This window comes from Salmo trutta, chromosome 17 (genome assembly GCF_901001165.1).
Source record: "Salmo trutta chromosome 17, fSalTru1.1, whole genome shotgun sequence".
Lineage (NCBI taxonomy): Eukaryota > Metazoa > Chordata > Actinopteri > Salmoniformes > Salmonidae > Salmo > Salmo trutta.
Window position 1 is genome coordinate 38,183,039 of NC_042973.1, and position 19,437 is coordinate 38,202,475.

The following is a 19,437-nucleotide window of genomic DNA, read 5'->3' on the forward strand; positions in this document are numbered from 1 at the left end:
TGAGGTATGAGACATGTTTGCCCGTTGTTTAAGGTAATCTACTCATGTTCACATATGCCGATTCACGGACCTTCTATATCCAGGTTTCATCCTGTTTTATTTATTTAACCAGGTAGGCCAGTTGAAAACAAGTTCTCATTTACAACTGCGACCTGGCCAAGATAAAGCAAAGCAGTGCGACAAAAGAGTTACACATGGGATAAACAAATGTACAGTTAATAACAATAGACAATTATGTACAGTGTGTGCAACTGTAGTAAGATTAGGGAGGTAAGGCAATAAATAGGCCATAGTGGCAAAATAATTACAATTTAGCATTAAACCTGGAGTGATAGATGTCCAGATGATGATGTGCAAGTAGAGATACTGGGGTGCAAAAATAAACAATTTGGGGAATGAGGTAGGTGGGCTATTTACAGATGGGCTCTGTACAGGTGCAGTGATCGGTAAACTGCTCTGACAGCTGATGCTTAAATTTAGTGAGGGAGATGTAAGTCTCCAGCTTCATTTTTGCAATTTGTTCCAGTCATTGGCATGAATTGGACCAACATCACATGCGCACAGACGTCATGATGTTATCCAAAAACATGGCAGATATTGGATTAATATAAAATAATATCTTTGGCTGCAAGTGATGGAATAAAATGTCTCAGCAATTTTATGGGGGAATAATTCAATGGATGCATTGTGCACAAAGGTGATGACTAAAGTGTCTTAGTTTTCAAATCTGACTTCTCTATGAAAATTGTATTTCTGGGCCGGACGTCAGTTAAACTGATGTACTGAAGCAAAAGTATAGGAGCAGTCGAAATCGTGCTTCTAGACCTGAACCCTGGCCCCTTAGTCTAGACCAGAGAAAGAGGCCCAACAGCGGAAAATGTCTCCCTCCAGCAGGTGGCGTTTTTCCATTGTTTCGGATGGAGGTCAATGAGTATCGAATTTCGTCAACCAAAAATGATTATTTGGTACGTGAGGTTTAGTTGATCGAATATAAATTTCGTAATGCTTAAGTTATGAGTGTACTGATATAAGTAGGCCATGTGACATCCCGGAAACTTTGAGAAAACGTTTAGAGTTCTCGAGATGGCTATGCATATTCATGGTACGAGGCAAATAGTATAGTATGTGTCAAAAATGTGTTACTTTTTAACAAATCAACACAAAAACTACTTGGGAAACAAGTATATATAAAGAATATACAAAGGACATTTGAGCCCTTACATGAATACAATGACAAAGATGCAACACTTTCTGGGTGGTCATTATAAAAAATATTAGATTTTTAAAAACTTCTTTGTATAGTGGTAGGCATGATAATATTTATGAATAATTTTGAAAGAAACTGCCTTCATTTTGTTAATAAGTAGGTGTGTGTGGCAACATCCCCCCCAAAATTCCAACAGACATAAATAAAACCATTCCAATAAGGCATGACATAAGGCATAGGTACAACATCCTGTTGAAACAAGGCTCCTATAGCTCTGTTGTTGAATGGACTAAAAGAAAAACAAAACGTTCCTATTGTTGGGTCAACGGGGTTAATTGTAGGTATGTTCTGAAGGTAAGGTCAGGTTCCTGAATAATAAAGCAACACCTGAGGGAATGGCATCTAAAACAATTGCCAAATATTTAGGTTTTACAGGGATCTTGTAAGGTGATCAGAATTCCTTATAATTAAGTAAAAGACCATCTGCATTTACAAGTTGGTTCACCAATAGGATATTATTTCGGAACAAGTATTATAAAAAGTATTTTTATACAGCATGTCCCGATTATTCCATATATAATATCGGGGGTACGTGTTCACACTTCCACTTGCCCTCCCCAAACCTCAGCAACCTTTGCGCACAGAAAGAAACGTTTAAGAGGAAAGAAAAAAAACGAGACATTTACATTTAAGTCATTTAGCAGACGCTCTTATCCAGAGCGACTTACAAATTGGTGCATTCACCTTAAGATATCCAGTGGAACAACCACTTTACAATAGTGCATCTAAATATTTTTTTGGGGGGGGGGGGGTAGACAGAAGCGACAGAACGATACCAAACAAAATAAACAATGGTCAGTCACGTAGACATTCAGGAACAGGGCGCACGAGAGTGCGTCAGCCACAAATTCCAACAAGAAGAACGTCTCAGGGTCCTTCTCGTTCAATTTTGTTAACAGTAATTTTGCAACAATATCAACTGAGTCCGGGGAACGACCGAGAGAGGAGCGACCACCAGGTAAATCTGAGTCACCTTCCCAGCGCAAACTCTCCCCTGAGAGCTTTCCTTCCCTAACCAACTCTAGCCGCTGTTATTGCAACTTGATTGTAGCACGCTACAAATCTTGTTTAAATGCCAATTCCTTTTCATAATAATGCTCTAGCTGTAACAAAGCAGTTATTTCTGGTGTTCAAAAGAAAGACTACTAGGGCTAACAGATGGAGCGGCCATTGAAACGAAAAAGGGAGACGCAGGGGAGGTGGCGAGTTGTCGGCAGAGGCTGCCCCAGTGGTAACTTAAAGAATACCACTTCATCAGATTGGCTTTCAATAGTCAACCCAACAGAATTTTAGACCTTAACTAATTTCAACCTTGTAGTGTTCAGCGATCTTCAACAGCTGTTCTTTAGTACATAATTCGAACAGTTCCTCTGATGGAAAGCGAATGAACTCGTCTACATTAGACGCCATAGTCAAGTAAATACATTTTAAAAAATTAACTCGCTCTTCCCCTCTGCTGAGCACACCAAACCACAAGAGAAACGCCAATCACACTGGGCACCACAGGGGAGAGATGAAATATATATGCAGCTTCCCCAAATCCTACAATAACTAAACCCTAGTCTTCGCGGTGGGTAATTACGCACTGTAGGCCGCTGGCAATGAAAAACCCCAGCACGCTGGCAGATTTCCCCCCAAACCACGGATATGCCCCCGAGACAACTGCTCAATCCACAGACACCACACAAAAATAACAAACAAAATAACCATGCCCAATTTATTCCAAAGTGAAACACGCAAAAACCGCTGCGCCATTGTGCATATACATGTATTTTGTCCCCCACACCAAACGCAATCACGACACACAGGTTAAAATAGCAAAACAAACTGAACCAATTATATTAATTTGGGGACATGTCGAAAAGCATTAAACCTTTATGGCAATTTAGCTAGTTAGCTTGCACTTGCTAGCTAATTTGTCCTATTTAGCTAGCTTGCTGTTGCTAGCTAATTTGTCCTGGGACATAAACATTGAGTTGTTATTTTACCAGAAATGCACAAGGTCCTCTACTCCGACAATTAATCCACACATAAAACGGTCAACCGAATCGTTTCTAGTCATCTCTCCTCCTTCTAGGCTTTTTCTTCTCTGGACTTTATATTGCGATAGGCAACTTTCATAAATTAGGTGCGTTAACGCCACGGACCTCGTTCATCTTTCAGTCGCCCACATGGGTATAACCAATGAGGAGATGGGACGTGGGTACCTGCTTCTATAAACCAATGAGGAGATGGGAGAGGCAGGACTTGTAGCGTGATCTGCGTCACAAATAGAAATGACGTCTATTTTAGCGCTTGGCAAAGGCAGACACTCGCGAGCAGTGTGGGTGCAATAATTGAATAATATAGATTTCTAAATTTATTTTACGACGTGAGCGGTGCACTCGGCCTGTCAGTTCTATTTGTGACGCAGATCGCGCTGCAATTCCTGCCTCTCCCATCTCCTCATTGGTTGGACCAGTAACTGAAAGTTTGCAAGGTCGAATCCCGGAGCTGACAAGGTAAATATCTGCCGTTCTGCCCCTGAACACTGTTCCTAGGCCGTCAATGTAAATATGAATTTGTTCTTAACTGACTTGCCTTTTTAAATAAAAATTGTTTGCAGTCTTTCCATCTTCAGTTTGAAGTTGTGTTGACTAGCTCCTCTGAACAACAGTGTCCTACCGAGAGCACATTGCGAAATCATACCTCATTAGCTCATTGTTATGGATGTATCCAAATAAATGTCACTAGAAAACAGTTTAAACAAAAGCGGCCACTGTTATTCTGTCTGCACTGTTTGACGTGACTGCAAATTCGCCGTAGTTGGCTAGCTAACAAGCAAGGGATAAGCACGTTGCCAGCCAGTATGGCAATGGAACATTTAGAACTAACAACTGGGTCGCATCCATAGATACTGAATGACTGGGTCGAGCCTCTGGCAACCCTAGATTTGTGTCGGGACTATATCTTGTGGAATGTCATACTATTTATGGCCAGAAAGCATCAGATACACGGACTACATATAGAGGGCCGCTGTTTCGCTCGCTCGGATGCTTTATCTGATGAAAAAGGCAAGATGCAACAATTTGAATTATTTTACTGAGTTACAGTTTATATAAAGGGCATCAGTCAGTTAAAATAAATTCATTAGGCCCTAATCTATGGATTTCACATGACTGGGAATACAGATATCAAATTTGATTTGTCACATGCGCCGAATACAAAAGATGTAGACCTTACAGTGAAATGCTTACTTACAAACCCTTAACCAACAATGCAGTTAAGAAAAATAAGTCTTAAGTGTAAAATAACAGTAGTGATGCTATATACAGAGGTTACCGGTACAGAGTCAATGTGCGGGGAAAACACTGGCATTGGCTAAAAGGACTGATGGTAAAGGCAGATTACCCACTCGCTGGCAGATTACCCACTCGCTGGCAGATTACCCACTCGCTGTCGGATCCTTACAAGGCACCCCGACCTATGTCCCTGATATCTCGGTCTTTCTCCTGCGAATGACGGGGATGAGGGCCTTGTCAGGTGTGTTAAGTAAATCCTTTGCGTCCGACTCATTAAAGAAAAAATCTTATTCCAGTACGAGGTGAGTAATCCCTGTCCTGATATCTAGAAACTATTTTTGGTCATAAGAGACGGTGGCAGAAACATTATGTACAAAATAAGTTACAAATAGCACAACTGGTTATGAGACCACAGATAGCTTGTTTTCAAGGTAGGGGCGTGGATCAGAAAACCAGTCAGTATCTGGTGTGACCACCATTTCCCTAATTCAGCATTACACAACATCTCCTTCACATAGAGTTGATCAGGCTGTTGATTTTGGCCTGTGGAATGTTGTCCTACTCCTCTATGGCTGTGCGAAGTTGCTGGATATTGGTGGGAACTGTAACACACCCATCCAGAGCATCCCAAACATGCTCAATGTTTGACATGTCTGGTGAGCATGCAGGCCATGAAAGAACTGGGACATTTTCAGCTTCCAGTGTAACTGTGTAGGTTCCGCCCCTCTCTTCGCCCCAACCCGGGCTCGAACCAGGGACCCTTGCACACATCAACAACTGACACCCCACGAAGCATCGTTACCCATCGCGCCACAAAAGCCGCGGACCTTGCAACGCAAGGGGAAACCCTACTTCAAGTCTCAGAGCGAGTGACGTCACTGATTGAAATGCTATTAGCGTGCACCACCACTAACTAACTAGCCATTTCACATCGGTTACACCAGGAATTGTGTACAGATCCTTGCGACATGGGGCTGTGCATTATCATGCTGAAACATGATGGCGGCAGATGAATGGCATCACGGTATCTCTGTGTATTTAAATTGCCATCGATAAAATGCAATTCTGTTCGTTGTATGTAGCTTATGCCTGCCCATACCATAACCCCACTATGGGGCACTCTGTCCACAACGTTGCGATCAGCAAACCGCTTGCTCACACATCTGCCCGGTACAGTTGAAACCGGGATTCATCCATGAAGAGCACACTTCTCCAAAGTGCCAGTGGCCATGAAAGGTGAGCATTTGCCCACTGAAGTCGTTTGACACCGAACTGCAGTCAGGTCAAGACCCTGGTGAGGAAGATGAGCACACAGATGAGCTTCCCTGAGACGGTTTCTGACAGTTTGCACAGAATTCTTCGGTTGTGCAAACCCACAGTTATCAGTTTTCCAGGTGGCTGGTCTCAGACAATCCCACAGGTGAAGTAGTCGGATGTGGAGGTCCTGCGCTGCCGTGGTCACACGTGGTCTGCAGTTGTGAGGCAGGTTGGACTTACTGCCAAATTATCTAAAATGACGTTGGAGGCGGATTACGGAAGAGAAATGAACATTAAAATATCTAGCAACAGCTCTAGTGGACATTCCTGCAGTCAGTATGCCAAATGTATGATCCCTCAACTTCTGACAACTGCACGAGTGGCCTTTTATTGTACCCAGTACAAGGTGCACCTGTGTAATAATCATTCTGTTTAAATCAGCTTCTTGATATGCCACACCTGCCAGGTGGAAGAATTATCTTGACAACGGAAAAATGCTCACTTACAGGGATATAAACAAATTTGTGCCCACAATTTGAGAGAAATTAACTTTTTGCGCATATGGAACATTTCTAGGGTCTTATTTCAGCTCATGAATCATGGGACCAACATTTTACATGTTGTGTTTATATTTTTGTTCAGTGTAGAACATATATTATTGATGTTGTCTATCTGGACTGCTGTATGCCGTTTAGGTGGTGCCAGCACATGTGAAGATCAAGAGGAGAGCAGCGACGAGGTGTTCATCCACCAGGGCCTGCCCAGCCCTGGTGGATGTCACTCATTCATGTGAGGTCAGCAAGATCAGCTGTGGGTCCCGCCATACTGCGGCAGTCACAAGTAAGAGCCCTTCACATAAGCGTCCTCAAACTGCTAATTTAGAAATGTATCAAGTTTTTTTCCATTTCTTTTTCTGGTACGGGTGATCTCTACACTTGCGGCTGGGGTAAGCTTAAAAACTTATTCATGATTAGAAAATGTCACCTGTTGTAGGTGGCTTCGAGTAGGCCTATGTATTGCATAAAGTCATTATGAACTCCAAAGTGCAATACATATCCAGGAATGGAAAGACCTGGCCTTTCCTCATAACCACGGCTACAAGCTCTGCTTGTATCACTGTTTCAGGTGAATATAGCCAGCTGGGACAGGGGACTGTGAGCAGCTCAGACGAGCCAAGATGAGTAGAGTTCTTCAAGGACCAGGGGTTGCGTGTGGTGGATGTAGTGTTTGGGCCATGGAACACTTTTGTTTCTGCTATCAAAGAGGACCCCTCTCCATCCTGACACATATCCTTTATCCTTCCTTTGTAACTAAGGACTACATGGAATGGAAAAACTGGCTGTAGGAGTTGAGCACTAAGGACAGTGCACATTTTGATTGACTAGATCAGGGCTTTTACAACCCTGTTCCTGGAGCGACCGTCCTGCAGATTTTCAGTCCAACCCTAATCAATCGTACCGGATTCTAATAATTAGCTGGTTGATAAACTGAATCAAGTTAGTTACAGTATAACTAGGGTTGGAGTGAACATACAAGAGGGTAGCTCTCCAGGAACAGGGTTGGAAAGCCCTGGACTAGATATTCATGGTTATTTGTTCAGACAAATAAAGAAATGACAGTCAGTGACTAGGACTTGATTACTTTTATTCTAGATATTTAGATTTAAAAAATACAGTTAGAGGGCTCTTATTGCATATACATTATGTAAAAATACATTATCAAACATAATAGAATATTAATCTACAGACAAAGAATAAGGCAAAATCTAAAAATATATTATTACAATGAAGAAGAAAAAAATGGGTCTTCTGAGTATTAATGGGACAGAGAATCCAAGGCATCCATATCCTGGTATCTTATTTGTCGACTTCACAGAACAATCTTAAAAGAACTAGAGAACAACGCAGAGCATTAGAGGGAGGCTCATAGGTGCAATGTAGAGATTATGAAGAGTATTCTAATCAGATTTGTACTGACCTGACGAAATCTGGTGACCTTGAGATGACGTGTTGGAACTCTGACAGATTCACAGTACCATCTTTGTCTATATCAGACTCTTCAAGAATCTGCAATATTGTAAATAAGTATTTGTTTTATCCTTGGAGATTGCAAACGGAGACCTGAAAGGTAGACTCGATAGGACCATAGATCATACTCAGCAATGTAATTTTCTGTGTTGAGACAGTTTTCAAATCTGCCACAGCTGCTACTATAGGCTAGGCTGATGCTCTTCCCAGTTTATGGTCTCCCCTGAGGCAGGGCCACATTGGAAAGAACCAGGCAATAGTGGCCTTAATCTGTTAACTCACATTGCTGATGAGCTGCCTCATCTCTTCAGTGGTAAGCCTTGTGTCATCCGTCTCACCAGTCAGACAGTTCACCAGCTTCTCCAGGTCCCCACCATCCAGAGTGCCATCATCATCAAAGTCTGAACAGACAAAACAATACCAATTCAACATTTTCACCAGCCCCCCCCAAACAACAATGAATATACTACATACATATACAGGCCTAAGAAAGTCTCAATTGTATTACCAAAAATGCGGAATGCGTAGTGGGACTTGATTTCCAGTGTAGCTGAATCACTGAAGGCACTCAAGAGATCAAGGAAGTCCTCAAAGGTGAGACTTCCATCTTTCATATCAGATGTTGAGAATACGTGACAGATCCTTTTTCTGAAAGGGTTGGACTACCGGGTGGGGACAGAACATAAACATTAAGTCCAATGCAGCCATTTTTCTCTGTCAATGTCACTTCTGGGTAACAATTACCTTATTGTTTTAAATTCAAATAAATTTAACATTTTATTAGCAAAGAGAAATTTCACAAGCAAGAATTTTGCTAGGACTGTTGGGGTGGTCTGAGTGGGGAGGGTAAAACTAACTAATTTACTACTTGGTGAGATCACCATGGAAAGGCCAACGCTCCATCCCACCAAAACAGGCTGACATTTCAGGCAGTCTTTTCAAACAGCTTACACTAAAAAGGCATTATCATTATCACAATATTATTCCAACCTCAGTATGGAAATATATATAACACACAATAAAACCACATTGTTCCTTAAAGGGCCAGTGCAGTCAAAAGTAAATCAAACATGTTAATGTTTTTTAACTAAAAATAATTTGCTCGTTGTATTAGTAATTTAGTATAATTTTAATTGCAATCTTGTCACCTTGAGTTCTGGCAGTGAAAGGACTTTCTCCATGGGCACTCGAGGGGTGGGGATGTTTCTGTCCTCTTTGGAGAGGAGTTCACTGAATCTCTTGTGTGCCCTAAAGAAAGCATGCATCACAACCTCCACTCTGCCTGTATGGATGTTGATTGCTCAACAAGTCTCTTTCGCAATAGATGTACAATGCCAAACCTTTCCACCCTAGTTCAAACAGTTACAGTAAATGCATCTTGCCTGTCAAACTTCCTTGTATATTAGACTTTAGTACTTTGTGTAAGTAAGGATTAAAGTTCAGTTGACAAGGAAGTTTGGCTCTGGCAAGATGGAGCCTATATATTTACTATATGATCAAAAAGGATATTGACAACAATAGCATCAGTGAATTGAAATAATGGGGAATAACGCTAGTTACTTACAGAATAATTTCTTGCTTTGTAAGAAACGTCAGCTCCTGGAGGGGAAGAGTTGGTGCATTATTTTCAAATACACCACACATTCCAAATTGATATAATTATGCCTCAACTTCTTGCTTTTATCAGTGTCGTGTTACTTGTAATGCGCTCAAGAAGTTGTCCTACCAACAACGTCATCAAAAGCTGACAATACACTTGAGAATTAATATAAGGCAATTATTCAAGCCGAACAGCGACTCTTTGAGGGCATAAACGATATAACTAACTAGCTGGCTAAAAACAACTTGGCTAGTTTTTAGATACCGCGTTAACTAGCTTGCTAAGAAGCTATTTGTTAACCACGTTATCAGAAAGTACAATGACCAACAACTTGTTGTGTAACGTTACATTGGCTAGATAGCTGTCTTATTTCACCTGATATTCTGAGAGCAGATCCTTCCTTAATTGACTTGCTGTTGTTCCCATGTTGTTGTTTTTTCTTCTGTTTGTTATTAGCTAGCCAACTTCAGAGAAAGAGAACTTTCTGCTTCGATAACTTTCCAAAGCAGCTAGCCACTTCCCTTTCCAGAATCGACGAAATATACCATAGTAACAAGATTTGCATAGAGCACGCCAACACACCACCAGATGGCGATCACGTGCCTCAATACAAATCGCTGACACAGGAAGAAAATCGGAACAAAGATGGATCCTAACCACATTGACTTCCAGTTTACGTATTTTTCCTTCAATTATTTGAATAAATCATTAATAAATACAGGTTATTGACTCTTTTCTACTATTACGTGTAACATTTTTATTTAGAAAATGTCCGAAATCCGGAAGTACTTTTTAGTGTTGATGCGGAGACGCTGATAAAGTGTGCCATGTTTTTAGTTGCTTCCTGATAGTTGTGGTAAATAACGCGGTTAAACTACTTATAGATTAGCGGTTAGATATCGATTTTTACATAAACTCGACAGATATGTAATTTATTTTCTACGCTGCTGGTTCAGATAACGGTGCGTTAGCTACATGCTATTTAACTTGAGATAAGACTCGGCGTTCTCACTCCATGCCATTCATCTCATTGTTGAAACGAGACACATCGTGCCACGTAACGTCTGGGTAGCTACCGGTGCTAATATTTATTGCAGACCAATGGAGGACGGCAAATCGCCAACACGCTTCGTCTACTGTAACCGAGATTTTGCTGACCATGTTTGCTGGTCTGGATGTGGTGACCGAACTGCCCCGATGTCAAAATTTGACACGACAATTCAAGCCGGCTGGACTGACAGGATGGACAGAGGGCTGTTCCGTTATCACCTGGGTGACTTGGAGACAAGAATTTTACCTGGGCCGGCTCGGTATGTGGCCCAACTGAATATTCAAAGAGGGATAGAGAGAAGACAGCCTCAGGAAATATTAAGCATCAAACAAAACTTTGACACCAAGCAGTTCAACTTCAACAAAATAAATCCAGAGGAAGTCATTTTTGAGATGAGTAAGCAAATTGAGCCTACGTCGCACCCCAAAGGTGGGGGGCCCTATAAAGAAAATGGACACCCATGTGATGAACTCTGTAGAATTATGGTGATGGTCAATATTAGCCCATTGGAATTTGGTCACTGTTTATTAGTTCCAGAACCCACCCAGTGTTCGCCACAGGTCCTGACCCCCGCTGCCATCCAAATCGGAATTGAATCTGTGCTCCTGAGTTCTGACCCAGGCTTCCGTGTGGGATTCAATAGTCTTGGTGCGTTTGCATCTGTCAATCATCTCCACCTTCATGGATACTACATGAACCAGGAGCTAAACTTAGAAACTGCTTCAACCCAACCCTTAGTGCCGGAAAAGGGATTTTACCGTCTGAGAGATTTCCCCGTCGGCTTTATGTTCTACTCTGAAGTGGATGACCTTGAGAAAGTTGTCTGTGCCATTAGTCAGGTCACAGACTCATTGGTGGAGGGGAACAAGGCACACAACCTGTTTTTCACTCGAGGCTGCCCACCTGGGAAGTCTGATGTGCGTGCCAGGCGTGGTGTGCGCATTGTTGTATGGCCTAGGAGGTCCTGCTTTGGTGCCAAAGATGAATCTGCCTTCAATGTGGCTCTGTGTGAGCTGGCTGGACATTTACCATTCAAGAACAGACATGACTTTGAACACAGCACTGAAAAAGATGTGATGGCCATCATTCAGAGGTATCTGCTGCCTGACCAACAGTTTCTTCAGTTGGAACAGCAACTTACTGCACATTTACAGAAAGACATTTAAGCCTGATTTACCTGGAAGTGAACAATTGGGCTTATTATATTTCATGGGCATTAAAGAATAACTCAACAAATCTCAACTGAATAAAACATACTTGAAATCGCAGTAACTTTTTTTTTGCTTTTTCAGATGTATTACCACAAACACTGGCGTAATGCAGTTTCTCTGTTTTTAGAATATACAACTGTCCTGTATAGGATACCTGAACCTGCATGACAGGAACGGTCCTCCGAACCCAAACCGGCGCCATTGTGCATACAGTTATTTTGTCTCCCCACACCAAACGCGATCACGACACACAGGTTAAAATATCAAAACAAACTGAACCAATTCCATTAATTTGGGGACAGGTCGAAAAGCATTAAACCTTCATGGCAATTTAGCTAGCTAGCTTGCACTTGCTAGCTAATTTGTCCTATTTAGCTAGCTTGCTGTTGCTAGCTAATTTGTCCTGGGATATAAACATTACAAGGTCCTCTTCTCCGCCAATTAATCCACACATAAAATGGTCAACCCGAATTGTTTCTAGTCATCTCTCCTCCTTCCAGGCTTTTACTTCTCTTGACTTTATATTGCGACTGGCAACTTTCATAAATTAGGTTCGTTACCGCCACCGACCTCGTTCGTCTTTGTCACCCACTTGGGTATAACCAATGAGGAGATGGCACATGGGTACCCGCTTCTATAAACCAATGGGGGAGGCAGGAGTTCTAGCGTGATCTGCGTCACAAATAGAACTGACTTCTATTTTAGCCCTTGGCAACGCAGGTGATTAATTTAATAATATAGATTTCTAAATGTATTTTGCGACGCGAGTGGTGTAGTCAGCCTGTTAGTTTCCAAGTACATATGGAAATTAAAAAGGTTTATGTATTAATGGCTTTTGAGGGTTACTGTCAATGATTTAATACCTACATTTCTTTTTACATCAATGACAGGCGCACAGGTATGTCAGTGAGCATAAGTAGCTTACTTCCTTTCCTCCCCACCATATTAGAATTACTTCACAAACTAATTTAGGCCTCACAGGTTGCAAGTTACTCCTCTCATCCAGCATTAGGACTACACAGATCTAGGTGAGAAACCAGGGGAGGACCATCCTCAGTGAGTTTCATAAAAATGGTGAAACATTAAAAGTGATCCTTTTTAGATAAAACTAAATATATTCACAGGTCACCAAATAATTGATGAAAACATTGTTTATCAAGGAAGGTCGACAGTAGCCTCAGCAGCACTGTAGGGCAGCACCATGGTGTAGCTGGAGGACAGCTAGCTTCTATCCTCCTGGGTATTTCAATACAAAACCTAGGAGGCTCATGGTTCTCACCCACTTCCATAGATTTCACAGCAATTGTGACAATTTCCGGAGGACATCCTCCAACCTATCAGAGCTCTTGCAGCATGAACTGACATGTTGTCCACCCAATCAATGGATCAAAGAATGAATCTAGTACTGAAAGCATAAGGTACAGATAGCGAGCGCTGTAGTGCATAAAATGTGGTGAGTAGTTGACTCAAAGAGAAAGAAAGATAATAAGTTGAACAGTTTTGAACAAATTAATTTCTTCCAAAATTGAGAAGCGAGAGAGCTAGCTATTTTAGGTTGTATATTGTTAAAGTTGCGTCAATTCGATCTGGTATCGGAACAAAATAGTCAGCACATAGTAACTTCTGACTTCTTTGTACTTTAATTAATGCAAACCCTTGAAGGGTAAATAGGTGGTTCGTATATACGGGCTCCCTGTAACACCTCGCAGGGCAAAACAGAGATCTGAAAATGACATAAGTTCTTCCTTAAATACTTCTTGACAGACGTAGTTCCCTCTCCCTGAGGGCCTGTCATAGTAGAGGCTTGGGTGTGGTTTAGACTTACTCCAGCCTATCGTTGGCGTGCAGGCTGGTCCCAGCCTCTAGACGCAGCTTTGTTGCCAAGCATAGTTGTCTTCTAGCTTATCTTCGTGTGTGTAACCGAGAGTCAGACACTCAAGGACAGTGCCTGTTTTTATGCTACAGCTATCTTCCATTCTACCAGCCCCTCCCGTACACCTGTCCTTGAGCGGCCCCACAACCAGGCAGTGTGTGTGTGTGTGTGTGTGTGTGTGTGTGTGTGTGTCACGAGTCTACTCAGCCTACACTCCTACTAGCCAGCAACCCTCCAGTTAGTCATGTCTATTATATGTTGCTCAATCTATGTTAATACAATATAAACCTCTTAGTGCATTACAGTCCGTTCATACTTAGGCCTACATCTACTGTAAATGGTCATGCATCACATCTAATAAGTGAAATAAAACCCAACAATATATTTTTTACTTAGCTAGTGAATGCAGCTAGCAAGTTTAGCCTACTCAAACAGAGAGGGATGCAATATTAGCTAGCTTGCTATGGCTATCCAACACTGGAACTTCAAGGTAAGTCAAGGAAAGCTTTTGGTTTTATTAATTTATTGCCACCGGGGCATGCCGGTGTAACTGCTAAACTGATTTCTGACTTTACTGCATGATCGTTTACTAATGCGTTAGTCCTGATATGTTGACTATGATGTGACAACCATGTAGGCTGTGTGTAGTGGTTAGCGGTCTTGATATGAAGGTTTGGCTTGGAAAGGTTTTTTTGCCTGGTCACAGACAGCTTATGTGTAGTGCACTGAAGCCCACAAGTGAAGGGAAAAGGTGAGAGGAGAGCACGTAGATAGTTGTGAGAATTTTATATATATATATATATATACTGCTCAAAAAAATAAAGGGAACACTAAAATAACACATCCTAGATCTGAAAGAATGAAATAATCTTATTAAATACTTTTCTTTACATAGTTGAATGTGCTGACAACAAAATCACACAAAAATAATCAATGGAAATCCAATTTATCAACCCATGGAGGTCTGGATTTGGAGTCACACTCAAAATTAAAGTGGAAAACCACACTACAGGCTGATCCAACTTTGATGTAATGTCCTTAAAACAAGTCAAAATGAGACTCAGCAGTGTGTGTGTGGCCTCCATGTGCCTGTATGACCTCCCTACAACGCCTGGGCATGCTCCTGATGAGGTGGCGGATGGTCTCCTGAGGGATCTCCTCCCAGACCTGGACTAAAGCATCCGCCAACTCCTGGACAGTCTGTGGTACAACATGGCGTTGGTGGATGGAGCGCGACATGATGTGCCAGATGTGCTCAATTGGATTCAGGTCTGGGGAACGGGCGGGCCAGTCCATAGCATCAATGCCTTCCTCTTGCGGGAACTGCTGACACACTCCAGCCACATGAGGTCTAGCATTGTCTTGCATTAGGAGGAACCCAGGGCCAACCGCACCAGCATATGGTCTCACAAGGGGTCTGAGGATCTCATCTCGGTACCTAATGGCAGTCAGGCTACCTCTGGCGAGCACATGGAGGGCTGTGCGGCCCCCCAAAGAAATGCCACCCCACACCATGACTGACCCACCGCCAAACCGGTCATGCTGGAGGATGTTGCAGGCAGCAGAACGTTCTCCACGGCGTCTCCAGACTCTGTCACATCTGTCACGTGCTCAGTGTGAACCTGCTTTCATCTGTGAAGAGCACAGGGCGCCAGTGGCGAATTTGCCACTCTTGGTGTTCTCTGGCAAATGCCAAACGTCCTGCACGGTGTTGGGCTGTAAGCACAACCCCCACCTGTGGACGTCGGGCCCTCATACCACCCTCATGGAGTCTGTTTCTGACCGTTTGAGCAGACACATGCACATTTGTGGCCTGCTGGAGGTCATTTTGCAGGGCTCTGTCGGTGCTCCTCCTGCTCCTCCTTGTACAAAGATGGAGGTAGCGGTCCTGCTGCTGGGTTGTTGCCCTCCTACGGCCTCCTCCACATCTCCTGATGTACTGGCTTGTCTCCTGGTAGCGCCTCCATGCTCTGGACACTACGCTGACAGACACAGCAAACCTTCTTGCCACAGCTCGCATTGATGTGCAATTCTGGATGAGCTGCACTACCTGAGCCACTTGTGTGGGTTGTAGACTCCGTCTCATGCTACCACTATAGTGAAAGCACCGCCAGCATTCAAAAGTGACCAAAACATCAGCCAGGAAGCATAGGAACTGAGAAGTGGTCTGTTGTCACCACCTGCAGAACCACTCCTTTATTGGGGGTGTCTTGCTAATTTCCACCTGTTGTCTATTCCATTTGCACAACAGCATGTGAAATTTATTGTCAATCAGTGTTGCTTCCTAAGTGGACAGTTTGATTTCACAGAAGTGTGATTGACTTGGAGTTACATTGTGTTGTTTAAGTGTTCCCTTTATTTTTTTGAGCAGTGTATATATGTATACAACAAGCAATGTGATCATGCTGTTTTTATGTGGCTGCTATGAAAGTGAACTGTGTTTGTGTGTGATCAGGGGTGTATTCATTCCTTCGATTCTGTTAAACGTTTCTTAAATGGAAGCAAACAAAACGGGGATAAACATACCTGAATTTATCTAATAGAAACTTATGTTTCCAACTGTTGGGACTAATGATTACACCCTAGATCAGCTAGATGCAGGCAAGAGTGTGCAAGGCGGTATTGAATGTGTCACTGTGTCTTACCTTGATTGCTTAAAATTGTCTTGAATTTAACTTTAAGTCATAAGCTTTGTTTTAGCAATGAAATGATGGGTACAGGGAACATTTGAGTATCATGTAGTAGCCTAAACCTATCGATGTTACATTGGGTGCTGGGTGAATGGAATATGATTGACAGTCGTCCAATATGCTGTAATATAAACAAGGCCATGCTCCTAAAAAAATGTATCATCCTCCCTCATCGTAAACGGCCCTGACCACCACTGTGAGCAAAATAGTTGACAGTGGCGTGCGTGGGCCTTTTGGAAGTTCATGCAGCCACTGTCATTGAAATATTTACTCCAATCATTGCACTCTTACACATTTTCCCCATTGTGACTTTCTTTCAGAACATTGATACACTTCCTGCCCAGTGTGGCTTCTCATGTGCACAGTCAGCTCCCTATTACTAGTGAAGCAGACAAATGACACAGCTATGTACGTGTAAAAGCTGTGTTATTTTTCTATCAACTCCATACAATAGAGGTTAAATAGACTAACGTAATCACAAACCTGCTTGGGGGGGGTTCTACTAAGCTATATGGAATTGTTTTAAGGTCATACAAAGGATAATTTAGCTTTTTGATTTGCAATTTTATGACCACTTGCAGTAACAACAAAAAGATATTTAAAATATATATATTTTTTGGCCTTACTGCTATTAGCCCATACAAACAAATTTAATAAAATATTCACTACATGAAACAGTCCCCAAAAAATATCAAAAGGAAGTTGGTTCTGAAGTGTCTCTCCTATATCTGAGAGATATAAGAAAGATCAGGAATAGTTTTTGTTTTATTTATATATATATACTTTTTTTTTTTTACATGGATTAATAAAAAAAGAATCCTCAGCAATCTACACACAATGCTCCATAACGACAACAGGTTTTATACATTTTTGCAAATGTATTAAATAAAAAACATAACTTATTTACGTAAGTATTCAGACCTTTTGCTATGAGACTCGAAATTGAGCTCAGGTGCATCCTGTTTCCATTGATCATCCTTAAGATGTTTCTACAACTTGATTGGAGTCCACCTGTGGTAAATTCAATTGATTGGACATGATTTGGAAAGGCAAAAACCTGTCTATATAAGGTACCACAGTTGACAGTGCATGTCAGAGCAAAAACCAAGCCGTGAGGTCGAAGGAATTGTCTGTAGAGCTCTGAGACAGGATTGTGTCGAGGCACAGATCTGGGGAAGGGTACCAAAACAATTCTACAGCATTGAAGGTCACCAATAACACAGTGGCCTCCATCATTCTTAAGTGGAAGAAGTTTGGAACCACCAAGACTCGTCCTAGAGCTGGCCGCCTGGCCAAACTGAGCAATCGGGGGAGAACGGCCTTGGTCTGGGAGGTGACAAAGAACCCGATGGTCACTCTGACAGAGCTCCAGAGTTCCTCTGCGGAGATGGGAGAACCTTCCAGAAGGACAACAATCTGTGCAGCACTCCACCAGTCAGGCCTTAATGGTAGAGTGGCCAGACGGAAGTCACTCTTCAGTAAAACGCACATGACAGCCCGCTTGGAGTTTGCCAAAAGGCAGCTAAAAGACTAAGACCATGAGAAACAAGATTCTCAGGTCTGATGAAACTAACATTGAACTCTTTGGCCTGAATGCCAAGTGTCACGTCTGGAGGAAACCTGCCACCATCCCTACGGCAAAGCATGGTAGTGGCAGCATCATGCTGTAGAAATGGCAGCATCAAGCGACGCTCCCCTTCTAACTTGACAGAGCTTGAGAGGATCTGCAGAGAAGAATGGGAGAAACTCCCCAAATACACGTGTGCCAAGCTTGTAGCGTCATACCCAAGAAGACTCGATGCTGTAATCGCTGCCAAAGGTGCTTCAACAAAATACTGAGTAAAGGATCTGAATACTTATGTAAATTTAATATCAGTTTATTGTTTATAAATTTGCCAACATTTCTAAAAATCTGTTTTTGCTTTGTCATTATGGGGTATTGTGTGTAGATTGATGGGGGGGGGGGGCGATTTAATCCATTTTAGAATAAGGCTGTAACGTAACAAAAATTTTAAAAAGTCAAGGGGTCTGAATACTTTCAGAATGCACTGTATATGGTTACTCCCCCGTGAGTCCTCATGTGACCCGTCAGATTAGTGCCAGTCCTCAAACATTTGTCACAAAAACAGCAATGGTATGGTTTTTCACCTGTGGATCCTTGTGTGCTTTGATGTTCACTCTGAAACAAGCCTGTGCCACAATCAGGGCAGACATATGATTTCTCCCTTGATGAGGTCTCGTGCACTCTAAGATGGGAACCAGTGCTGAATGAGTCTTTGTGTGCACTGTCAGCTTACAATTTCTTACAAAACATTTACTACAAATGTTACAAGGAAACTTCGCTGTAAGTTGCATTTGCAGGTGATCTTTCATACTTTCTGAAGACTCAATGCATTTTTCACACACACCACAAGGATGTTCTTTATCCATTGTATGAATTTTCACACGATTCACTAAAGAACACGTGTAACAAAAAGACATGCCACACACCTTACAATGACAAGAAGCATTATGGCGTTGACTGGGTGATTTCAGATTGGATGACTGTAGAATTCCTACCCTTATTAATGACACAGGAGCTTTGTCTTTTTACTGTCCATGTTATATTTGATTTGCTGGGCTTAAGTCCCTCAGTCAGGTTTTAACTTTCCACCCCATTGACACTCTGTTTTCACACTGAACTGCAGAACAGTCTGGATTACTGTAGTGAGAGAATGACTCACTGGTTAGTTCTGATACTATGTAGTCCTCTTCATAAGGTTCTGTATTGATCTGTTTAGTTGAGGTGCTGGGGAGAGAGACCCTTTCATAATTAACTTCATGTTGACCATGATAAATATATGAGTGCAGAATTAGGTTCTCATCACAGTCACTTTTCACACAGGCAGGAGTGAATATGGAGTGTTTGGTATCATCTTCCAGCTTTGGAAGCTGCTCTTCCCACTGACTGGTCCTGAGCTCCCCATGTTCCTCTGTAATATGTGTGGGCTCCACTCCTGCACACAATGCTGCTGATCAGGGGGAACCTCCTGATCAGCATGGAGAGTGAGCTGCTGGAGGTCTAGATGAAATGACAATGTAAACGTTGTCATGAGTCGCCTAGGGTAGACTGCAATCACCATACACAATACACGCATTGACATTGAAAACGCAAAAGCTGATATGAGTCGTCCAATAAAT

General features: G+C 42.2%; 3 protein-coding genes across 5 annotated transcripts in view; 2 read left to right on the forward strand and 1 right to left on the reverse strand.

The window, feature by feature from the left end:
* Positions 1-2,041: 2,041 nt before the first annotated feature.
* The window catches only part of agbl2 (AGBL carboxypeptidase 2), a 38,734-nt gene continuing 21,338 nt past the window's right edge, over positions 2,042-19,437 (forward strand). Inside the window, exons 1-2 of one of the 3 annotated variants that reach the window (XM_029696684.1) lie at positions 2,042-2,225; positions 6,501-6,645. The gene's annotated coding sequence lies outside the window, so the exon portion shown is untranslated. Of the gene's footprint in view, positions 2,226-3,727; positions 3,769-6,500; positions 6,646-14,021; positions 14,058-19,437 lie in introns of those variants that run through there. The other 2 variants (XM_029696685.1, XM_029696686.1) reach the window with 2 other exon arrangements.
* cib1 (calcium and integrin binding 1 (calmyrin)) lies at positions 7,433-9,968 on the reverse strand. The gene is made up of 7 exons (XM_029696694.1): positions 9,808-9,968; positions 9,397-9,431; positions 8,981-9,080; positions 8,341-8,494; positions 8,115-8,233; positions 7,783-7,871; positions 7,433-7,696 (listed from the first exon to the last, which is right to left on the reverse strand). Exons 1-7 carry the CDS (start codon positions 9,856-9,858, stop codon positions 7,675-7,677), a joined length of 570 nt encoding a protein of 189 aa, XP_029552554.1. The 5' UTR covers positions 9,859-9,968; the 3' UTR covers positions 7,433-7,674.
* Positions 10,113-11,751, forward strand: gdpgp1 (GDP-D-glucose phosphorylase 1). Its single transcript, XM_029696693.1, has one exon. It carries the CDS (start codon positions 10,534-10,536, stop codon positions 11,647-11,649), a length of 1,116 nt encoding a protein of 371 aa, XP_029552553.1. The 5' UTR covers positions 10,113-10,533; the 3' UTR covers positions 11,650-11,751.

Coding starts and splice junctions, on each gene's coding strand:
- cib1 (XM_029696694.1), bottom strand. CDS start 9,858: ATGGGAACAACAGCAAGTCAATTAAGGAAGGATCTGCTCTCAGAATAT. Junction 9,432..9,807: donor ATCTGCTCTCAGAATATCAG/GTGAAATAAGAC, acceptor CTTCCCCTCCAG/GAGCTGACGTTTCTTACAAA. Junction 7,697..7,782: donor AGGTCACCAGATTTCGTCAG/GTCAGTACAAAT, acceptor GTTGTTCTCTAG/TTCTTTTAAGATTGTTCTGT.
- gdpgp1 (XM_029696693.1), top strand. CDS start 10,534: ATGGAGGACGGCAAATCGCCAACACGCTTCGTCTACTGTAACCGAGAT.